This window comes from Phyllobates terribilis, unplaced genomic scaffold (assembly GCF_046119375.1).
Source record: "Phyllobates terribilis strain yellow unplaced genomic scaffold, ASM4611937v1 Scaffold_3__8_contigs__length_932513732, whole genome shotgun sequence".
In the NCBI taxonomy this organism is placed as follows: Eukaryota; Metazoa; Chordata; class Amphibia; order Anura; family Dendrobatidae; genus Phyllobates; species Phyllobates terribilis.
In genome coordinates this window covers 465,261,667-465,286,307 of record NW_027362763.1, presented here as the reverse complement: position 1 = coordinate 465,286,307, position 24,641 = coordinate 465,261,667, and the positions used below count along the sequence as shown (strand labels likewise).

The 24,641-nt window shown below is 44.6% G+C and overlaps 1 protein-coding gene across 4 annotated transcripts in view; it reads right to left on the bottom strand.

Moving 5' to 3' along the window:
- The window catches only part of CRYBG1 (crystallin beta-gamma domain containing 1), a 431,371-nt gene that overhangs the window by 98,769 nt on the left and 307,961 nt on the right, over positions 1–24,641 (bottom strand). For all 4 annotated transcript variants that reach the window (XM_073675786.1, XM_073675787.1, XM_073675789.1 and 1 more), the window contains one exon: positions 9,779–11,499. In XM_073675786.1, coding sequence (XP_073531887.1) covers positions 9,779–11,499 — 1,721 coding nt within the window. The remainder of the gene's footprint in view (positions 1–9,778; positions 11,500–24,641) is intronic.

Sequence of the window (24,641 nt, the reverse complement as noted above, 5' to 3'; positions counted from 1 at the left end):
AAAGAAAGGAAAATACTACTTTCCTAAACATGTACCCCTCTTGTGCTGCTCTGCTTTGTGCTGCTTGCGGATGTCATGGGCGCGCTGATGGGAGTGTGGAATGACGTGCTCCTTGCTGGCGCATGTTAAGTCCTGCTGTCAGAGATTAACAAGTGGGATTTAACAGGTTAACACCAGTGGCTGTTAAAGGCACATGATGGCTGATTACATCAGCTGTCATGTGCGGGGAAAGATGCAGGCTCAGCGTGCAAGCCTGCATCAGGTGCAGGGGCACTACATATGACGTAAAAATACATCATATGTCGTGAAGGGGTTAAAGGGCACCTGACAGCTGATGCCCATGATCCACAGGCCGCATGTATCAGGCATTGACTGCAATATCCCTGTCAGGGATGTTGGACTCTAAAACGCTGCGGCATTTCAGAGAAAAACATACTTTAGAAGCCACCGGGAAAAGATCCACATGGGAGACTAGTCAGAATAAGGAGTCCCTGGTGGCTTCTCTCGTCTGCTACAAGTGACTAGCAGGTCTCTGCCTATATGTGCACTTAGGGCTCTTTCACACGTCAGTGTTTCCAGTACGTGTAGTGTCCGTTTTCACATGTACTGGAGACACTGACACATGTACACCCATTTAAATGAATGGGTCTGTGCACATGTCAGTGTGTTTCCATGGACCGTGTGTCTGTGTGCAAAACACGCTGACATGTCAGTTTTTCACCCGCTACACGGACCACAAAACATCCCACACTGATGACATCCGTGTGACACGTACCGGCACCCGTGTGCCGCATCAGGATCACACATACTGGCGCCTGGGAATCAGAGCTACAGTTAGTGCTGTTCCCAAGCGCTGGGTGCTAAAGAAATCTGTCATCATTGTCCCCTGTTTGCGCTGCGATCAGCACCAACAGGGGACAATGTGGAGAGTAGTATTCTCCTCCCGCTGTATCCACCTGTAAAAATAAGAATAAAATAAAAAAATCATTATACTCACCTGTCCAAAGGTGAAATAAGTGTCCCGCGCTGTAATCCAACTGACCGCACACGCGGAGAAGCAGAGAATGATTCGCTGAAGCGAGCGGCCCCTGATCTGTGCTGAGCTCATGAGCGGTGTCCTGTCACTCATCGAGCTCAGCACAGTACCGGAAATATCAGGATGTGTGAAACCGGCCTTAGGCATAGAGAGGTCAGTCACTGTCAGCAGGCCGGGAGAAGCCACCAGGGACCCGCCTGTACGACTAGTCTACAGTGCGCCTCCGTCCCTGGAAGCTAATAAAGTATATTTTTCTCTGATATGCCGCAGCGTTTCTGAGTCATACATTCCTGGGTGGGACACTGCCGTCAGTGCCAGATACATGGGGCCCACAGTTTGGCAGGTTTAACATCAGGTTTACTTTAAATGTATTTATTCACCTATATGGTCACATGTGGCACTTCAGCCCCATGGTCTTTCTCAAACTTGTAATGGAGCTTAAACGGCGCATATGACCATATGTGAATATATGTATGTACTAAATACATGGGCATCACATACACATATGTACACAGATACATAGACATGACACACATAGACACATATTAGACATGCACACGCGCGCACACACACATACACACATATTGTGACAGAGTCACTGGTGTTATATATGAGGGGAGGTATGTTTCGCCAAGGCTGCTAGCCTTAGTGAACTGAACCTACAACTTTCCTCCAGCATGTTATATGTTGGGGGGGTTTTGTGTGAATGGCATAGAGACGGGAGAGAAGTCATTCACCCTACCTCCACCTCAGGGTGTGGCTGAGCAAGGTTAAATGCTCAGTCGCTATTTTTTTTTTCGGGGGTTGTGTGTCTGGAGAGGCAAGTCTCCAGACTGGAAAGCTTCAGCTCAGGAGGAGCTATAAGGTGTGATGTAACCTGTGCGGGCGAACCCCACACACACACATATGGACCATGCTATCGTTTATCTTTTGTTTTGCCGTTATGCCAGAAAGGCCATGTTTATTTTGCTAAACCTGCAGTACTTTATGCCATTATAATAAATCTGCAGAGGAAACAGTTTCCGGAGTGTACTTCTGAAAGCATCAGACTGAGTTGTCTTACCACAATACATACACACACATATATGCACACACACATATATAACAGTTAACTGCTCCTTCACTCAAATCACACTGCCACCCTCCATTACTCTCCCTTCTTTTGAGGTGCACTGTGTGCGCATCTACTCCCCCTCTAACCTCCAACTGGCCATCATTTACCACCCCGCAGGATCAACAACCACATTCGTAGACCATTTCACCATCTGGCTACTTCATTTCCTTTCCGCTGACATCCCCACTATCATCATGGGCGACTTCAGCATTCCCATCGACACTTCCCTCTCAGCTGCCTCTAAGCTTCTTTCCCTCACTTCCCCCTTCGGCCTTGCTCAATGGTCTTCCGCAGCCACTCACAAAGATAGCTACACTCTGGACCTCATCTTCACCCGCCTTTGTTCCCTATCTAACCCCTCTTTCATACCACAACCTACTTACATTCTCTACCCTCTCTTCTCCAGGGCCACAATCCCCAACCCAGAAACTTGCACACCCTCACATCTTAAATCTTAAACACCTTGACCTACACTCACTCTCTGAATCCCTTCTCCCTCTTACATACATTAGTTCCTTACATGATGCAAATTCTGCTGCCGCTTTATACAACACCACAACAGCTGCAGCTCTCAATTCGCTCACTCCCCTCACACATACCAAAGCTTGCACAATCAACAGGCGACCCTGGCACACAAGCCTAACCAAAAAACTGTGACGGGCCTACAGGGTTGCTGAGCGAGATGGAAAAGGTCCCACTCCAATGAGCACTTCATCGCATTCAAAGAGACCCCCACTACCTTCAAGTCCACACTCACTGCAGCAAAACAAACATACTTCACATCTCTCATATCCTCCCTGTCTCACAATCCTAAACAGCTATTCAACATCTTCAATTCACTCCTCAGTCCACCAGCACCTCCTCCCTCTACTCTCAGCCGAAGAATTTGCCTCATAGCTCAAGCAGAAGATTGACACCATCAGACAAAGCTTTTGCCTAAAGTCCCCCCAGCTCCTCCTCACACCTCCTCCAAAACAAGCTTCTCCACCATTACAGATCAAGTTTCCTCTTTACTCTCCAAATCACACCTCATCACCTGTGAACTTAACCCAATCCCGTCCCACCTCATCCCCAACTTTACCACTATCCTCACCCCAACCCTAACCCACCTTTTCAACCTGTCACAAACAACTGGTGTCTTCCCCTCATGCTCCAAACATGCCTCGATCACAGCCATCCTCAAAAAGGCCTCCCTTGACCCATCGTCTCTGCCTAGCTACCGCCCCATATCACTTCTTCCCTATGCCTCAAAACTACTGGAACAACATGTCCACTCTGAACTGTCCTCCCACCTCTCCTCCTGCTCTCTCTTTGACCGCCTCCAATCTGGCTTCTGACTGCACTATTCTACTGAAACTGCCCTGACTAAAGTCACCAACGACCTACTAACCGCCAAATCCAAGCAACACTACTCTGTCCTCCTCCTGCTAGACCTGTCATCTGCCTTCGACACAGTGGACCATTCCCTCTTACTACAGACTCTCTCATCTCTCGGCATCACAGACTTAGCTCTATCTTGGATCTCTTCATACCTAACAGACATTACATTCAGTGTCTCCCACTCACACACCACCTCCTCATCTTGCCCCCTATCTGTCGGTTTCCCCCAAGGTTCAGTTCTAGGACCCCTGCTCTTCTCCATCTACACCTTTGGCCTAGGACAGCTCATAGAGTCTCACGGCTTTCAGTATCACCTTTATGCTGATGACACACAGATCTACCTCTCTGGAACCGATATCTCCTCCCTACTAGCCAAAATCCCACAATGTCTGTCCGCTATTTCATCCTTCTTCTCGGTTAGATTTCTAAAACTTAACATGGATAAAACTGAATTCATCATCTTTCCACCATCTCATTCAACCCCCCATCTGACCTATCAACGTCAATGGCTGCTCCCCCTCCCCAGTCCTGCAAGTTAGCCGTCTTGGGGTAATCCTGGACTCTGATCTCACCTTCAAACCATAAATCCAAGCCCTTTGCACTTCCTGCCGACTCCAACTCAAAAATATCTCCCGGATCCGCACATTCCTCAACCACGAATCTACAAAAACACTAGTGCACGCCCTCATCATCTCCCGCCTCGACTACTGCAACCTCCTACTTTGTGGCCTCCCTTCCAACACTCTCGCACCCCTCCAATCTATCCTAAACTCTGCTTCCCGACTAATCCACCTGTCCCCTCACTATTCCCCGGCCTCGCCTCTCTGTCAATCCCTTCACTGGCATCCCAATGGCCCAGAGACTCCAGTTCAAAACCCTAACCACAGCATATAAAGCCATCCACAATCTGTCTCCTCCATACATCTTTGACCTAGTCTCCCGGTACATACCTGCACAAAACCTCCGATCCTCACAAGATCTCCTTCTCTACTTCCGTCTTATCTCCTCTTCCCACAATTGCATACAAGATTTCTCCAGTGCATCCCCCCTACTCTGGAACTCTCTACCCCAACATATCAGACTCTCGCCTACCATGGAAACCTTCAAAAGGAACCTGAAGACCCACCTCTTCCGACAAGCCTACAACCTGCAGTAACCATCGCTCCACCATACCACTGCACTACCAGCTCTACCCTCACCTACTGTATCTTCACCCATCCCTTGTAGTCTGTGAGCCCTCGCTGGCAGGGTCCTCGCTCCTCCTGTACCAGTCGCCGTCACATTCTGTTCAAGATTATTGGAATTATTTTTGTATGTATACCCAATTCACATGTAAAGCGCCATGGAATAAATAATAATAATATACACACACATATATACACACACACACTTGCCCTCTCTGCAGATGATTGCACATGATTCATTTCTCTCAGGTGCAGCCTCCCATCCCCCAGGGCCCAACTGCAGAGCTCTCTTGCTTTAATTGCAGGGCTGAAGGCAGGAGGGGGGAGAGTGGAGCAGTAAGCTACAGAGCAAGGGACACAGCCAGGAAAGCAGGCGCCATGTTGTAAGCAGCCACTCTGCTCTGCTGGAGCCCGGAGCTGGTGGGCGGAGCCTCCTCTCCTGCACTTACAGAGCAGTGAGTCATCCTCTGCGCGGCAGGACATAGTGCAGCCAGAGGTGAAGAGGTGGGTCCTTCTCCCGACACCGGGCCACGGAATCCTCTGGAGGTTCTGACTGAGCCTGGTTGTTTTCAACTGTATCTGCATCCCAGTGATGCAGATACCGGTGAAATTGTGATAGGGGAATGTAGGGGTCTGATGCTGTTTAACGTCGGGCTCCCCTGTCTCATGGGCCCCATAGCAGCTGCATGGGCTGCCGCTATGGACAGTACGCCCCTGCGTGTGAATAAGACCTAAGTGGGGTGACAGGAGAAGTGCAAACTGTAAAGAGGCAAGGCAGTGCAGGGACTGACAATCACGTCCCAGGGGCGTGAATGTACCTGGACTAGTCTCAATGAGTAAGTCTCACTAGAATAATGTAAGGTGCTGTACATAACGTGATTTTGCTCAAATACAGTTATATGAAAAAGTTTGGGCACCCCTATTAATCTTAAGCTTAATGTTTTCTTAAAATTGGTGTTTTTGCAACAGCTATTTCAGTTTGATATATGTAATAACTGTTGGACACAGTAATGTTTCTGCCTTGAAATGAGGTTTATTGTACTAACAGAAAATGTGCAATCTGCATTCAAACAAAATTTGACAGGTGCATAAGTATGGGCACCCTTTGGCACATTTGGAGAAGCCAATTTCTTTTTGGAAGAAGGTCCTGTGGACTGATGAAACCAAGATTGAGTTGTTTGGTCATACAAAAAGGCGTTATGCATGGCGACAAAAAATCACAGCATTCCAAGAAAAACACTTGCTACCCACAGTAAAATTTGGTGGAGGTTCCATCATGCTTCGGGGCTGTGTGGCCAATGCCGGCACCAGGAATCTTGTAAAAGAGGAGGGACGCATGATTCCACTCAGTATCAGCAGATTCTTGACACTAATGTTCAAGAATCAGTGATAAAGTTGAAGTTACGCAGGGGATGGATCTTTCAGCAAGACAATGATCCAAAACACCGCTCCAAATCTACTCAGGCATTCATGCAGAGGAACAATTACAATGTTCTGGAATGGCCATCCCAGTCCCCAGACCTGAATATCATTGAACATCTGTGGGATCATTTGAAGAGGGCTGTCCATGCTCGGCGACCATGAAACTTAACTGAACTGGAAATGTTTTGTAAAGAGGAATGGTCAAAAATACCTTCATCCAGGATCCAGGAACTCATTAAAAGCTACAGGAAGCGACTAGAGGCTGTTATTTTTGCAAAAGGAGGATCTACTAAATATTAATGTCACTTTTCTGGTGAGGTGCCCATACTTATGCACCTGTCAAATTTTGTTTGAATGCAGATTGCACATTTTCTGTTAGTACAATAAACCTCATTTCAAGGTAGAAACATTACTGTGTCCAACAGTTATTACATATATCAAACTGAAATAGCTGTTGCAAAAACACCAATTTTTATAAAACATTAAGCTTAAGATTAATAGGGGTGCCCAAACTTTTTCATATAACTGTATGTGCAGGTGTGTACAATAACCATAATCCTATAAACACACAAATAAATGTCTATAAAGGTCATGGGGCAGATTAAAAGTGTCAGGTGCCTGACAGGTTCCTTTTAAAACAGAGCATGCTGCCCTGATAAAATAAAAAGACAAAAGCAACATCTCATTATACCCAGTCATTAGAATGAGCGCTGTTTGACACTACGTTTCACCTGCAAAAGTATCCAGATCACAGGCAGGGCTGTGGAGTCGGTAAGCCAAAACTTTGACTTCGGCTCCACAGCACTGCCTCACTACTGAGCATGTATATAAAGTGCAGCACAGATTCATCTCATCTAAAAGTCTAATTTCCTTAGATCAGGAATAGAACAGACATTTATAAAGACATTTGATAACTTTCCCAAATTATTATAAATAAATTTACAGCACATACTGCACTGAACTACTGTCCATTTTATACCGACTCTGACGCTACCAAAATGGACACCGACTCAGAGTCCACAGCCCTGATCACAGGCAGATCATGCAGTTTTTCAGTCCTTAAAGGCAATCCCCCAAGCTACAGGTGTTAATGCAAGGCTATCTTGCTTTAAGCTGTACATGTAGAAATATTTTCCTCTAAAAACAAGACGTCTAGTAATGAATACCATACAACCATACAATTTTTTTTCTTTGCTGTCCTTTAAATTTATCATCTCTTTTGGTTCAGTTCCTAGCTAAAAAATACGATTGTGGTAAATCATTAAAAAGCTCATCAAAAATAAAAACACCAAATCCCCACCAGGGTAAAACTGACAATAGAAAGAGGTCTACGCTATAATAGGAGTCACTAAAACACAAGGAACACATGTCTGCCAACGAACAGGAAGAGCTGCCCATATGCACTGTACCCATGGGAGCTGGCGTTTGCTATTTGTCACTTATTATCTACCTCTGTTCTCTCCCACCCACATTTGTACTCCTCGGTCTTTGATCACACCACTGTATAATAGCACTTGGCAGGCAAGTAGAGAAGTTATAATATAAGGCAGGAAAGTAGCAGATAAATTAGGCTTCCTTGATATTGGCAGACTCAAGCTCTGATGACAGGTTATTTCATGCTGGGCTGTAAAATGCTGAATCATGTTGTTATGGCAAATGCTTGGCAAATCCCTGGATTTCTGCACAGAAATCTTTGTTATTCAGTGCATCTCATGCAAATCATTGCTGGCGTCCTGTATTTTTTATTTTTTTTTATCTTGTATCATTATGAACGGGTTGTGGTAAAACATTGTGAAAAACTAAATGTGGCCATAAGACGTTAGATTCTTCCCAACACCCCGATTTACACACACAACTCATTCAAGCATGTATGTATTCTAAATTGAGAAAGGTGAAGGAGCTGCTGCCAAACACTTAACAACTACTTATCTCCTGTAGGGAATACGGATCTGGCACATTGAAATCAACATGCCAGATTCTTCATTTCACAGATATCTGCTGTAGGGGTGACAGTCTGAACATCCTCATAGTAAATGGTTAGGCATTAGTCCAAGCTTATGCCTTTAAAAATGGACACTTTGGTTTCAGTTTTTATCTGTTTTTGTCCCATTATTAAATGTATACATTTTTTTTATTGCAAGTGTAAATGAAAACCTTCAGCGTTCTGGGCATACGATAAAGAATGACATAACGTTAAAGAATGACATTGATGATCAATTTCTCATAGACCTCAATGTAAAAAAATAAACAAACCCAGTTGCCATCTGTTTATTTAACCAAACAAAAAAAGTTGTGCAGATTATGTTTTTGACCCAGCTGAAAAAAACAAAACACAAACAGACAACCCAACTGCAGTCAAAGGGAAGACATTTTATGATACTTTCCTTCCAATTCAAATGAATGGGTCCTGTGCTGGAACATTATATTTCCGTTTTTATGATCCCAAAATGGGTTAAAAAAACAGAAATAACTAATGGACATGTGAACAGAGTGAAATATGTTTGAGAACTTAATGACTGAAGGTCAGTTCCTACAAAGTCCGGCAGCTTGCATAAGTTTCTGTTCACTTTTGCTTAGACTGTATTCAGACAGGTGTATTTCATGGTCCATATACGTTCCACATTATCCTGACCGACCACGGGTGTCCCAACCTGAACTTGCAACCTCGTATGTGTCAATGAGGTTGTAAGGTGGGATCAGGAGACCCTCAGTCAGTCTGGGCATTGCTGTCCATATACGAACCATGAAATACGCCCATCTAAACCAGAGCTTTGTTTGTATGATTGCTTAGTTGTGTGATTGAATATAAAACAAACATCGACATTTCCATTACAATAGTGGATTTAGACGCTATACATTAGAAAAGACGTAGTCAGCCTTTCTTGATGAAACCTAGAGATTTAGCTAAGTTATGTGTATGTGGGCCTCCCTACTTTTGACAGATGAGGTAAAGGATAGGCATATATATCCCCACATTGAGAATACATGCACACTTGACTAAATCAAGTGTGAATGTATATGAATGAAATAGCTGTTAACTGCTGAAGTTTCATGGGCAACTTCACACGTTTTCTTTAATAAGTGCCAAATTAGGTACAGAGGTGAGGAAATATGTACATTGCCTTAAACTGCAACACTGCACAAACTGCACCCAATTCGAAAAAATGTGACAAAAACAAATTCTTCACAAATTCCAACATGATAAATGTCTCTAAATTACACTGACAAGAAGGTTAATTCAATGCTTATGTCTTACCTGTTTCTTAAAAAAATAAATATAAATAATGATCATTGGAGTTACTGTATATTTAGGGCATTCAGTTTTCTCTATTTTTGAAAATGTTAGAGCAGCATTTAATGTAGCTGAATATTTTTCCTGTGCATGATGTAAACATTTTATGTGAATATAAAAACAGCTGAGTTCTTTGAATATGTTCTAAAAAACCAACTGTCTAGAATGGAAGCGACTTTGTGGCGCATCGGATGTCATGGTCATGCAGAACACTGAATGATGAGTACTAAGTACTTTGTGAACAATCTTCTACACTTTCTTTTCCTTTAAATACTGTCAAGTGTGCAATAAAAAAAGCCAACAGATATTAAAATATTTTCTGGACGCACTGAGAACACATATGTACTTACATGTTAAGCTTTGATGTTACTGTAGACTTGAGGCTGTCATTCGGAGCAACGTGAAGCTTTGATCCATTTGAATCAGAAGCTTGGTTTGTATTGCGTTGAGACTGCAATTTCTGTTCTCCTTGTTTGCTCTCCTGCTTTGTCCTTCTGTCCACACCACCTATAGTTGTAGCTCGGCTATCCTCCTCAGCCGTATTGCTTGAGCTCTCTCCAACACATCCAGCTAAGGATTCAGGAACAGATGCTTTTTCCACGTAGGCGTCATTTGTTGTGGAAACAGGAACAGGCTGGTTAAACTCAGTTGCTTTGGCAGAGGCAGCTGCAGTCTGATTTCTAAACACTGAATCTCTATCATGTGCCTTGCGATCTGTTGGAGAAGAGGGAGCAGAAGAATTTTTTTTCCTCATAGGGCTGGAGGCTGGGTGTTGCTGTTTATCTTTGTCTGATTCACCCTTGGGCGACAGTTTGTTATTAGTTCCCGCCTTTAATTCTTGGTTGGCTGAGGATGAGCCATTAGACTCAGGTGATGCAGCTTTCAGAACCCCATCAGGAGTATTTGAATACTCCCTAACCCCCTCATTGTTACTTTCATCAAACACGTTATCCTGTAGTGCTGTGTTCTCTGCGTTATTTTCCTCTTGACTATTCTGAGACTTAAGGGAACGTCTCTTTCTGTTAATTTTTCTATTAGGACTCTTCTCCATTGTGTCCTCGCTGCTAGAACCTTTTATGGATGACTGAGAATCGGTACCAGAAGTTTTACTAAGGTAGATATCAAATGCTAAAACCTTTCCATTCTCACTAGAATTTTCATCTTTTGATTTATCTTCCAGAGGTTTGTTAAAAATGTCACCTTCTGAAGGAGTAAGACAGGGCGAGCTATCCACTGAACTTACAGGTTTATCTAAACTACTACTGCCACCTGCTGTGTCTAGGAACGGTTTCAATTGACCTGGCTGTAGAACTTGGTGTTTGGCATCACCGCCAAATGCAACTGGTGATGTTACTTTTGTAGAGTTTATTTTTTCTGTGCTTCCCAATTTTTGGACAGATCTTTCAGATATCCTAAATTTTGGATCGGATACTCTGCTGGAGAACTTTGTTGTTTTCTTAGTCAATACTTTAGGAGAACCATTTTTAACTATATGAATTTCCTGTGAAACCTTTCGTATGCTGACCTTTCCTTCTCCATCAGTGGAACTTCTCCTTCCAGGTGACTGTATCAGTTGTCGGACAATCTTCTCTGTGCTTTGTCTGTCTACCTTGAACGTTGGGCTCAGTGGTGACCTTTGACTGACATCAGAAAATACATCAGGGGAAAGAACAGGGCTTTCTGGTTCTACTATACTTGACTCCCCAGTTACTTTAACTGAGTTTTTACTCTCACTGGTATGTCTAATATCACTGTTTCCATTAAAATTCACCTTTAAACTTTGACCTATATGTGATACAGGCTCCGTTGAGACAAGCTGGGACTGTTGGTTTGAAACATATTCAACACTGGAAGTGCCAGGAGCCTGATTGTGTAGTTTGGAGCTGGAGGCTACTAGGACTTGAGCCCTTTTTCTTTCTCTTTCAGATTTTTCATTAGTTGGGCTTGTGGGAGACTCAGGGACACTTTTGCTCTGTTTCTTTTTAGCAGTGCTAAACAAATTCCCAAACTTTCCCAAGACAGGTTTCTTTGTGCTGTCTTTCTTAGATAATTCTGCAGATGGTGATCGAGACTAGAAATAAAGAAAAGGAAATGCATTTAGTGAAAAATAGGAAACACAGTGCTACAATTTCCTTTTACAGATAGGGAGTATCCCTTCTCCCAACATAACTCTGATCCATTATCTTTAATTACTTAGCCTTAGTTATATGAGTATTTAAGCCTTGGTTCATTAGCTGATGCTAAAGCATAAAAATTAAGATACGACATATTGTTTAAAAGACACTTTAAAATCTTTTTTAAATCCTATAATACGTCCTATCACTGTGAGACATACAGTACAGACCAAAAGTTTGGACACACCTTCTCATTTAAAGATTTTTCCGTATTTTCATGACTATGAAAATTGTACATTCACACTGAAGGCATCAAAACTATGAATTATCACATGTGGAATTATATACTTAACAAAAAAGTGTGAAACAACTGAAAATAGGTCTTATATTCTAGGTTCTTCAAAGTAGCCACCTTTTGCTTTGATGACTGCTTGGCACACTCTTGGCATTCTCTTGATGAGCTTCAAGAGGTAGTCACCGGAAATGGTTTTCACTTCACAGATGTGCCCTGTCAGGTTTAATAAGTGGGATTTCTTGCCTTATAAATGGGGTTGGGACCATCAGTTGTGTTGTGCAGAAGTCTGGTGGATACACAGCTGATAGTCCTACTGAATAGACTGTTAGAATTTGTATTATGGCAAGAAAAAAGCAGCTAAGTAAAGAAAAATGAGTGGCCATCATTACTTTAAGAAATTAAGGTCAGTCAGTGCGAAAAATTGGGAAAACTTTGAAAGTGTCCCCAAGTGCAGTTGCAAAAACCATCAAGCGCTACAAAGAAACTGGCTCACATGAGGACCGCCCCAGGAAAGGAAGACCAAGAGTCACCTCTGCTTCTGAGGATAAGTTTATCAGAGTCACCAGCCTCAGAAATCGCAGGTTAACAGCAGCTCAGATTAGAGACCAGGTCAATGCCACACAGAGTTCTAGCAGCAGACATATCTCTTCAACAACTGTTAAGAGGAGACTTTGTGCAGCAGGCCTTCATGGCAAAATAGTTGCTAGGAAACCACTGCTAAGGACAGGCAACAAGCAGAAGAGATTTGTTTGGGCTAAAGAACACAAGCAATGGACATTAGACCAGTGGAAATCTGTGCTTTGGTCTGATGAGTCCAAATTTGAGATCTTTGGTTCCAACCACCGTGTCTTTGAGCAACGCAGAAAAGGTGAACGGATGGACTCTACATGCCTGGTTCCCACCGTGAGGCATGGAGGAGGAGGTGTAATGGTGTGGGGGTGCTTTGCTGGTGACACTGTTGGGGATTTATTCAAAATTGAAGGCATACTGAACCAGCATGGCTACCACAGCATCTTGCAGCGGCATGCTATTCCATCCAGTTTGCGTTTAGTTGGACCATCATTTATTTTTCAACAGGACAATGACCCCAAACACACATCCAGGCTGTGTAAGGGCTATTTGACCAAGAAGGAGAGTGATGGGGTGCTACGCCAGATGACCTGGCCTCCAAAGTCACCAGACCTAAACCCAATCGAGATGGTTTGGGGTGAGCTGGACCGCAGAGTGAAGGCAAAAGGGCCAACAAGTGCTAAGCATCACTGGGAACTCCTTCAAGATTGTTAGAAGACCATTTCCGGTGACTACCTCTTGAAGCTCATCAAGAGAATGCCAAGAGTGTCCAAAGCAGTCATCAAAGCAAAAGGTGGCTACTTTGAAGAACCTAGAATATAAGACATATTTTCAGTTGTTTCACACTTTTTTGTTAAGTATATAATTCCACGTGTTAATTCATAGTTTTGATGCCTTCAGTGTGAATGTACAATTTTCAGTCATGAAAATACAGAAAAATCTTTAAATGAGAAGCTGTGTCCAAACTTTTGGTCTGTACTGTATGTATGCAATTAAGTCACATTAATTAAACACCACCTCCAGTAAACAAAAATTACCTAAAGTATACATACTGTAGGTAAACATGAAGAAAAAGTAATTCCATGTGCATAATGACATCTGTAGTTCATTGTATGAATCAGAGATAGAATACAGACTTATCAAATATAAAAAGGAATGTTTTCATAATTGATATTTCACATACATTCTAACACAGATTTTGCGCTGTACATTCAGAGTCTAAATGGTGCAGATCTTAAAGTCTATTATCCATCTTGTCCATACCTCGCACCTGATTCTCATAATTAACACACTTTATCTTATTAAGGGCTGAAGAAAAGGGAGCCTGCAATAGCAGAAAAGGATATATGGATAAATCTGCTACGCTGCTGGTCAAGAAGATATCGATTGTAGATGTTGAACAAAGAGCAGTTTTATTAATCTACGCATTTCAGAGTCGAAAAAATTCCTTCTTCCTACTATTCTACTATTGCATTTACTGCTGGTTTTATTTCAGCATACTAAATAGCAATGACTGGTATCTATAGCTGTATAAGAGTTGTGCCTGACAACCCAGCCAGGTGAGCAACACTATAGTATCTACGTTTATTTCCCGGGTCATGCCCTATTGTACGATTGTCACTTTTTAACGGTACTTAGGCTATGTGCCCACGTTGCGGAAATGAAGCAGAAAATTTCTGCTTCATTTCCGCATGTCCTCTCCCGGAAAAACGCATGCGGAATTCCGCACGCGTTTATTGCGTGTTTTCCACATGCGGAATTGCCTTGCGTTTTTAATGCATTGCACAAGGCAATTCCGCATGCGGAAACGCAAAATTAATGGACATGCTGCGGATTTTTGAACGCAGCATAAACGCTGCGGAAAAATCCGCAGCATGGGCATAGAACTTGCGGATTCTCATTAGCGGATTACCAAGCGTTTTACAAGCGTTTCCGCTGCGGAAAATCCGCAGCAAAAACGCTTGTAATCCGCAACGTGGGCACGCAGCCTTAAAAGGGATTCGGTCACCCCCAAGATGTATATAAAACCATACAGTAATATAGGGGATATGGGTCCTATAAAAATCATAATAGCACTGTACATTTTAGCTGTACTGTGCTGAGAAAATTACCTTACTTTTAATTCAAATGCAAATGAGAGGGCCTGGGAGCACCTTTGGCATGGCCAGAAGCTCAGTGAGCTGTTACACCTCTTCATTTTGCATTTTGAGGATTTCCCCCTCTTCTGGTTGACAGCCTTCACTTGCCAAAATCAGGCAGTACCTGAACTCACTCCATATGTCTATGCGTGTGCACTGAAACTGTCTGCACCTGGCCACCTCACACAGCATAAGTGTGTACGTCTTGTGGGCAGGCGTATTCTACTCCCTGGCTCCTCTCTGCAGCCGCCGCCGCTCGCTACCTGAAGGTTAGTAAGCAAGCTGCTTCAAAGAGTAGGTGGAAAAGAGATTTTACTCCTGACTCCAATGATCGGTGCTCGCCTCCTCTTTGAAGGCACCAAGAAAAGCCAGAGAGGAGAACATACCCACCTGTACTGAATGTGCTGCTGCACTGATGCTATGTGCGAGTGGCTGGGCTTAGGCAGTGACAGTGCATATGCACAAACACGCAGGCTGAGTTCAGGCAGTCACCAAAGAGCAAATTAAAAGAGCATAGAAAGGTGCACATTGCCCTTGGCCACACCAAGGGTGCATCTAGGCCCAAGCATTTCCATTTGGATTAAAAGTAATTTTACCAGGCACTGTACCACTAAAATGTACAGTGCTAGTATGATTTTTCTAGTGGGTAAGTTCCCTATGTATTATAGCAAATTTAAAAAAGCATTTTAACTGACCTAATGTACTACTAAACACTACATAACTATGCTGTCGTTCCTTAACCTAAGTATTCAAACACTTATTTGTATCCACACTGTAATGCGGACCCACTGCATCACGGGCAGGGCTTACCCTGGAGGGGTTTGTCTACGTGACAACCTGGTTTTCGCTAGAGCCTCTGGTGGTGATAATAGTCTTGGCCGCAGGTAGTCACCAGGTACCACCCCAGGGCAGTCCCCGGGGACTGCAGCAGCCAGAGGATCAGAGGCATAGGTACATGGTACAGGAAGGCACAGACAAAAACGTGGTCAGACGGTCCGAGGTTAGGGCAGGCAGCATAGGATCAGAAGATATAGCAGAGATCAGAAGCGGAGAGGTCACGCAGGATGGGAAAACTAGCCAGGTCGGTAACGAGAAGCGGAATACAGAAACGAGCATGAACCTGAACTACCAGGTAGGAACCTAACGTTCTAGCAAAGAGTGGTGGGAGGAGCTGCCTTATATGGAGCCTGTTCACATCGGATAGGCTGGGGAACCTAATCTCTCCAGGACACAGTAGGGTTAAATTCCTGCAGAGACCGGCCACGACCCCCTAAGGCAATATGAAAGCAGCATGCATTAGTAGCAGTGAAAAGTGCAAAATTTCATAGAACATTTTAGAACCCATAAAATGAAAGTGAAGTTAATATAACTTTCATTACAAAATATTCAGTTTTACTCAAATTAGTTGATGCAAAAATGAATACACTCCACCTAAAAAACAACTATATTTAATATTTTGCATGACCACCATGGTTTTAAAAAGGACAGAATCAACTCTTCTAGCCATGAAATGAACAAGTTGGACACATATTGCAAAATCTATCTTTTTCCATTCTTCAAGAACGACCTTTTTTAGACCCGGATGATGGATATAGACTGATGCTCAACTTGTCTCTTGAGAGGTCCCCATAGGTGTTTGATTGGGTTCAGATCAGGAGACACACTTAGCCAATGAATCACTTTCACCTCGTTCTTCTTCAGAAATGAAACCGCGCCGGCGCCCCTGCACACGTCTCCTTCCTCCCCCTTGCACGGACGCTGGCATGTTCACTTAACAGTCCAAGCTCCGCCGGAGTCTCTCTCCTCCCAAGGCCTGCACACGGCACGCAGGTCTCCTGGGAGAATGTTTAGGTTACGAGCTCTCCCTGCTTCTTAAACAGACCATGCGCATGCTTCTCAAACTGTCCCCAGCCAATAGCTGGGAGACATCAGGTATTAAAGGCACCTTCCTCAAAGGGGATGTGCCTTCACAACTTCAGTATTCTGAGTGTGACTTGCTACCAAGTTTTTAGGTCCCTGTACCTGTGCACTATGAATCGGATCCTGTCCGTCCCGTTTACCTAATCCTGTCCGCCCAGTCTGCACCTGTTCCAGTCAGTCCTGCTGTACCTACATTCGAACCTACCCTGCTTGTGCATAGTCCTTTTCCTGATCCGTCTGAACCAGCACATGCGTACCCGAACCTGTGGCCATCCTGTGTTCCTGTACCTGTCGTGCCTGAATTCCTCATCTGTCTACCACCCGAATCCCTCCTGCTAATCCAGTTCCTGGCCGGTTGAGCTTCCCTGCCCCTTTGGGGGTCAGCTGCCATGACTCCGGGATCTGTCCTTGAGTAGCACCTGGCATCCACCTGGGTTCAAGACTAACCACACCATCAGTGGCTCTAGTGAAGAACCAGATGTTCGCTTAGTTACGCCCCTCCAGGCTATCTCCAGACCTTGGCACAGTGGTTCGACAACCACGTGCATAACAAATGTTTTAGATCATTGTCTACCAGGGACACAGAGTGAAGGTATCATCTTCTCTTTATATAGAGATACAGTCATATGAAAAAGTTTGGGCACCCCTATTAATCTTAAGCTTAATGTTTTATAAAAATTGGTGTTTTTGCAACAGCTATTTCAGTTTGATATATGTAATAACTGTTGGACACAGTAATGTTTCTGCCTTGAAATGAGGTTTATTGTGCTAACAGAAAATGTGCAATCTGCATTCAAACAAAATTTGACCGGTGCATAAGTATGGGCACCCTTATCATTTTCTTCTTTTAAATACTCCTGCCTACTTTTTACTGACTTACTAAAGCACTTTTTTTGGTTTTGTAACTTCATTGAGCTTTGAACTTTATAGCCAGGTGTATGCAATCATGAGAAAAGCTACTTAAAGTGGCCACTTGCAAGTTGTTCTACTGTTTGAATCTCCTCTGAAGAGTGGCATCATGGGCTCCTCAAAACAACTGTCAAATGATCTGAAAACAAAGATTATTCAACATAGTTGTTCAGGGGAAGGATACAAAAAGCTGTCTCAGAGATTTAACCTGTCAGTTTCCACTGTGAGGAACATAGTAAGGAAATGGAAGAACATAGGGACAGTTCTTGTTAAGGCCAGAAGTGTCAGGACAAGAAAAACATCAGAAAGGCAGAGAAGAAGAATGGTGAGATCAGTCAAGGACAATCCTCAGACCACCTCCAGAGAGCTGCAGCATCAACTTGCTGCAGATGGTGTCACTGTGCATCGGTCAACTATACAACGCACTTTGCACAAGGAGAAGCTGTATGGGAGAGTGATGCGAAAGAAGCCGTTTCTGCAAGTACGCACAAACAGAGTCGGCTGAGGTATGCAAAAGCACATTGGAAGAAGCCTATTTCTTTTTGGAAGAAGGTCCTGTGGACTGATGAAACCAAGATTGAGTTGTTTGGTCATACAAAAAGGCGTTATGCATGGTGGCAAAAAAACACAGCATTCCAAGAAAAACACTTGCTACCCACAGTAAAATTTGGTGGAGGTTCCATCATGCTTTGGGGCTGTGTGGTCAATGCCGGCACTGGGAATCTTGTTAAAGTTGAGGGACGCATGGATTCCACTCAGTATCAGCAGATTCTTGGCAATAGTGTTCAAGAATCAGTGATAAAGTTGAAGTTACGCAGTGGATGGATCTTTCAGCAAGACAATGATCCAAAACACCGCTCCAAATCTACTCAGGCATTCATGCAGAGGAACAATTACAATGTTCTGGAATGGCCATCCCAGTCCCCAGACCTGAATATCATTGAACATCTGTGGGATCATTTGAAGAGGCTGTCCATGCTCGGCGACCATCAAACTTAACTGAACTGGAATTGTTTTGTAAAGAGGAATGGTCAAAAATACCTTCATCCAGGATCCAGGAACTCATTAAAAGCTACAGGAAGCGACTAGAGGCTGTTATTTTTGCAAAAGGAGGATCTACTAAATATTAATGTCACTTTTCTGGTGAGGTGCCCATACTTATGCACCTGTCAAATTTTGTTTGAATGCAGATTGCACATTTTCTGTTAGTACAATAAAACTCATTTCAAGGCAGAAACATTACTGTATCCAACAGTTATTACATATATCAAACTGAAATAGCTGTTGCAAAAACACCAATTTTTATAAAACATTAAGCTTAAGATTAATAGGGGTGCCCAAACTTTTTCATATGACTGTAGATCTGTGAAGTCATGATACCATCAATGAAATGTAGCTGCCCCACATAAGGACACTGCTACCACATTTCACTGTAGGCATCATGCATTTTTCTTTATACCTATGCAATGCCAAGCAGTTTTGAAACCATCAGTTCCAAAAACATTTAATCTGCGTTCATCACTCCAGAGCAGTGGCGTACCGCCAATGGCGGTAGGCCATGCGACTCCTATGGGACCCGTGAGCCGGGGAACCTGGTGTCAGCGCTTGCACCGTGCACCCACATCAGCCGACGCCCCTTCATCGGGCCACCGTCGCCCATGCATCAGGCCCTCCTCCTATGGCCAGCCAGCGCCACCCCCCTCAGCTCCACATTCAACTGTATCGGCAGATGGGGTAATATGGGGTAATATGCAGCCCCAATGGGGGGCAGCGGCTGCATATTACCCCATTGGGGCTGCATATTACCCTTGGGGAGGCAACATATTACCAGAGGCTGCAATTTACCCCAATGGGGCTGCATCTTACCCAGGACTGCATTTTACCATATGGGGCAACGGCATTTTACCCCATTGGGGCTGCATACTTTTACCCTATTGGTGGGGGCCGCGGGGAGTGCATTATACTGAGTGGAGGACCATGGTGAGCACATTATACTGATTCGAGGACCATGGCGAACGCATTGTACTGTGTGGCGAACCATGGGGAGCGTATTATACTGTGAGGAGGACCATGGGGCGCACTTTTACTCTATTGGTGTGGGATGCGGGGAGTGCATTATACTGAGTGGAGGACCATGGCGAGCACATTATACTGATTCGAGGACCATGGCGAACGCATTATACTGTGTGGAGGGCCATGGGGAGCGTATTATACTGTGTGGAGGACCATGGGAGCGTATTATACTCTGTAGAGTGTGAAGATTTGTGTGGGGTCCATTATACTGCTTGGAGGGCTGTGTGGGGGTCACAGTTGGGGGATTATACTGTGTTGGGGTTACCATACTTGGGAGTTGAGGTGGGGTACAGTAGGGTCACTATATTTTGCATGTGGAGGAATTCAACATGGGGGTATCACTGTGTTTGGGGGGACACTTGTTGGCATCATACCTTATGGGGACAATGAAAGAGGATCTGGGACTTCAGTGTTACGGGTCCGGGTTGTGGAACCTCTGTGCTTCGGTGCAAGGAGGGACCATAGGGGCGTGACTAAGTGCCTACTCGGCCTGACCAAGGTCGCACAGCGGCTAAATCGACTCCATGAACCAGGGAGGGACCGAGCAGGGTGACCAGGTGCCACTCTGAAACCGACCTTGAGTGAGAGCAGGTGACTCCCACGGATCAGATGGCAGGAACGGACCGATACAGCGGATGCGTACGGCAGGAAGGCTGACGGGTGGTCCGGCTAGATAAGCAGGCTGGTTCGGCAGATAGCCAGACGGGTGCTCCGGGTAGGCAAGCTGGCGGGCACGACACTACAGGTAATAGGCAGGTGCTTCCAGGTAAGCAGGCTGGCAGGCATGGCAGGTAACTGGCAGGTGCTTCCAGGTAGGCAGGCTGGTGAGCATGGCAGGTAACTGGCAGGCAGACTGGAGGACAGGACTGACAGGCAGGGGGACCTGAGGGCTGAAGCAAGTGTTAGCACACAAAACAACAACCTTGCACAGGCACCTCCATATTGGAGGAGGTGCTTTAAATAGGGGAAGTTCTCCAGCCATTGGCCGGGGACTTTAGGACGGCGCGTGCGGCCCCTTTAAGAGGGAGGGAGCGTGCGCCCTAAGCACAGTGCCCGGGAAGCTGCGCACAGTGCGCACCACAGTAGCTGCGGGACGGGAGCCGGAAGAAGCCGGACCAGGGCCGTGGTGGTGAGGGGAACAGCGTCTCTGCCCAGCAGGAGGCAGAGACGCCGATGCTACATTCAGCAGGAGCAAAATTACTATGTAAAGGCTGGAAAGAGCTCCAGAGCAAGGGAGCTTGTGCAAAGAAGGAGTCGAGGCAGTGGGAACCGTAAGCCCATGAGTGAGGACCTGCTCGTGACAGGTCGGGACCGAGGACAGGTTGAGGCAGTGGGGCCGTAAGCCCATGAGTAAGGACCAGTGATGGTGTAAATGCACTCAGAGAAGAGGCTAGTACACGAGACATCAAGGGTCCATGTGAGTACCAGAGAGTCCGGCAGCCAGAGACCTGAGCCAGGGTTAGAAGGTGCGCGGATCCGAGGACAGAGACTAGGCACTAAGCAGAGTCCGGCAGCCATAGACCCCGGCTAGGGTTAGAAGGTGCGTGGGAGAGAGAGAGAGAGAGAGAGAGTGCCGACAGCCCTCTGCAGGAGCTGAGGACCGAACAGTGGCTGTGGAAAATGGATGTACATGTTACTGTAAAAGTCAGAAGGCCGGTAAAACCTAGGATTTACCGGTCAATCTGGACATTTACCGAGGCCGTCGGTAAAAGCTCAAAATGAAAAGTAAAATTGGACTTTTACCGGTGAAGTCTTGGTAAATCTTAACATTTCTCAACAGCTTTGGTAAAAGTCAGATGTATTCCATATAAACAAACGATTTTGGACTTTTACCTGGGCGAATTGGTAAATCTTTACATTTACCAGCATGTGTTGGTAAAAGTAAGTTTGAGTCACAGAATTCTGACTCTTACCAGCAGATGATGGTGGTAAAAGTTAACTAAACGCAATTTCCGACTCTGATGAAGGCCTTAATCGTTAGAAATATTTTTATTCTTCAAAATGCAAATGAACAAATACAAATAGGAAAATGCAAATAGAAAACATTTATGTAGGAAAATACTTCTCAAAAATGACAAATTACCGCAAATACAAGAATAGAGCAACTTCAAAACTATGTCATTCTGAATTCAAATAGGAAACATTTATGTAGGAAAATACTTCTAAAAAATGTCAAATTAACGCAAATACAAGAATAACGCAACTTCAAAACTATGTAATTCTGTAATTGTGACTAGGGATAAGCGGATAGATCCGTCCAGACCCGTTATCCGAGCGGATAACGGGCTGTACGGATACGGATAATCCCGATATCTGTCGGATATATCCGTGCCTTCCGATAATGCATGTTTCATGCATCATCGGAAGGCATGGATGGTGCGAGTGAGCAGGGCAGACAGGTATAAAGCTAAATTGCTACTTAAAGGAGGTTTCCCAGGTCTCGTCGTCCGCGTTCTCCTTCCGGGTCACATGACTGCATACGTCACCACGCAAGTGACGCATGCGTAAGTCATGTGACACAACTCGTGTCACATGACTTATGCACCTGTCACTTTCGTGGTGAAGTATGCAGTCATGTGACCCAGAAGAAGGAGGATGCGGACGGCCGACGAGACCTGGGAAGCCTCTGGTAAGTAGTGATCTTTAAGTGGCGGAGAAGGGGGTCCGGCCAGAGGGCGGGATGACCCTAGTGGGCGGGGAGTTCCTACTGCATTTAGGATCCCAGCGGTAGTCCCCACTTGGTAGAAGTCATCTTTTTTTTATAATAATCGCAATGATCGACTTAGGGTCCATTTTTGAACGGTCGACGTCTGGAATTCTGATTCTGATGTTCTGTCCAATGTTAGGTTCGGGTAATTTTTGACTGGAACATTTCAACATTTTCTTGGCCTGTGTTTGAAGTCCTTCTCTTGCAGCTTTTCAAACTCTTCTGACCGCACCAATTCTTCTATTGATTGTATGCGAAATCAAAACGTCAGGTTGCTGATCATCATGAAGTTCTCCATCTTTCTTAGAAGGCTTTGACTCGACACTTTTTTCTTTTAGGTCTTCATTATTCTTGGATGGCAAAATTGGTGGAGTTTCATATGCTGTTAAGGTGTGTGGACAGTTGGATAAGTCCAAAGCTTCTCCTTCCGTTGTGAACAGCTGATGACAGTTGGATTCATCCGAAGCTTCTGCTGCTGTCGGCGGGCGCTGACGTGTGATGAAAGTTAGATTCATCTGACCCTTCGGCTTCTGTTGGTGATGTCGGATCACTAGGTTCCTCTTGCAAACCAACAAACATTTTTCCAAGATCTTCTTCTGAAGAGAGATTTCTGATCCCATCACTAGGAATTTTGGAGGTAGCTAGACCCATCTGCATTGGTACTCCGAACATAGCTTCATAGGGTGAGCATTTTATTCCCTCATGGTATGCTCTATTTTTCATTGCTTGTACAAAGCGAAGGCCCTCAGACCACTTGGGTGTCTTATTTGTTTCCATCCACATTGACAACATGTTTTCAATGTCTTGATTTGCTCTTTCCACGGAGCCTTGGGACTGGCTGTGTCTTGGTTTACCATGCACTATTTTCATATCAGGCCACATCGCGCACAAACTCTGTATGACCTTGTTACAAAATTCCCTCCCATTATCAGAATGCAGAATACACAGGGCACCAAAAGTGGAAAAAATGTCAAGGAGGTGGTACACAACCTCTTCTGCTCTTTTAGTGCATAAAGCACGTAGAAGAACAAACTTAGTGACGTGGTCTTGATAGACGAATATGAACTTGAAATCATTATCACAATTGGATTGCATGTCAATGAGATCGACTTGAGCACGAGAATTCATTTCACTGTGTAGGATGGGTTTCACAACAAGGCCTTTTTTGGTAATCTTCTGTTTTTTCTGGCATGGCTGGCAGAGTCGCAGATAAATAACTATTGACTCCGTTGTGACATTTTTAAACTTACGGTTCACCTCCTTTAGGATCCTGGTCCGCCCTCCGTGGCCGGTACGGATGTGCGCATTATGAATGACACTAAAGAGTTCTGCACACCGAACGTAATGCAGCACGTTGTCTTTTTCACACGAGATTGGTGCAATTAACTTTTCATCACTTCCGACGGTCATGATGTCGTACCTCTTCAAACGCCTGTAGTGAATACTCTGTTTAGGTACCGCCACCTTAGCCTCCTGCACTTCTTTCAATATATTCTCGTATTTATCGTCCGTGAGATAAAAATTATTATCTCGCTTTTTCTCCACCACTTCATTCAAGAGCTCCGAAAAACGATCTTTCATTTCCTCACTCATGATCTGACAATCAGCTAGTGCCTGTGCAGTTTGACAGGCAGTCGGCTATGCAGCTTTGAGCAGTATGTGCAGCTTGCAAAACACTCAGGCAGTAGTCCAGCATGAGGACACAAACAGGAAGTACGCCCATTTACCCACACTGCTTGGCAAGAATCCCATGTTCTTTTGTAATAGGGTTACTGAGCATTGTGTGAAAGACTGTACAACAGCACCATCTACTGGTCTAACACTGCCATTGATGAGTTAGTGATTTTCTTCAGGCAGTGATTGGGCAGCAATCTAAGAAGAGAACCCCAGGAAACTAGGACTTGAGGCAGGAGCTATTTTAGGGAGAGTGAGAGGACTGGTGCTGTGCTGACTAGACTGAGCCCAGACAGGGCTGTTGCGCTGTTTCCTTCCAGCCTTTTCTCGGAATGCGCTGTCTTCCGATTTCCCTGATCAGAGACTACGGTGCTCGGGTGGAACAGACCGTTCATGGCACCCAGCAACTCCGGCTCAGAGCTTATCTGCATATCTTCTGGTTCTACCACATTGGCGCGGCAACGGTAAATCGTGTGAGTGGTGTTAGCGTCCACCTTGCAAGGGGCCCTTGGAAAGACTTTGGACTCTGCGCTCTACAGGAAGCTAAGTACAGGACAATTTATACACTACTACACCGGCAGTGTGTGTACTTCTTGTAACTTTTTGTGAGAGGGTGCTGCGGAACACTGATACCCTAAGATTCATAGGACGTTCTCTTTTGCATATTTTAGTGTGGGGTTAGTGGTTGTATGTTAGCGGGAAGTGGGCACTTTTTGTATGATCGGAACAATAATCATAGGATAGTCAGGATTGACATCTGTATATATAGAACGTACATACGTTAAGGATAGTCAGGATTGACATCTGTATATA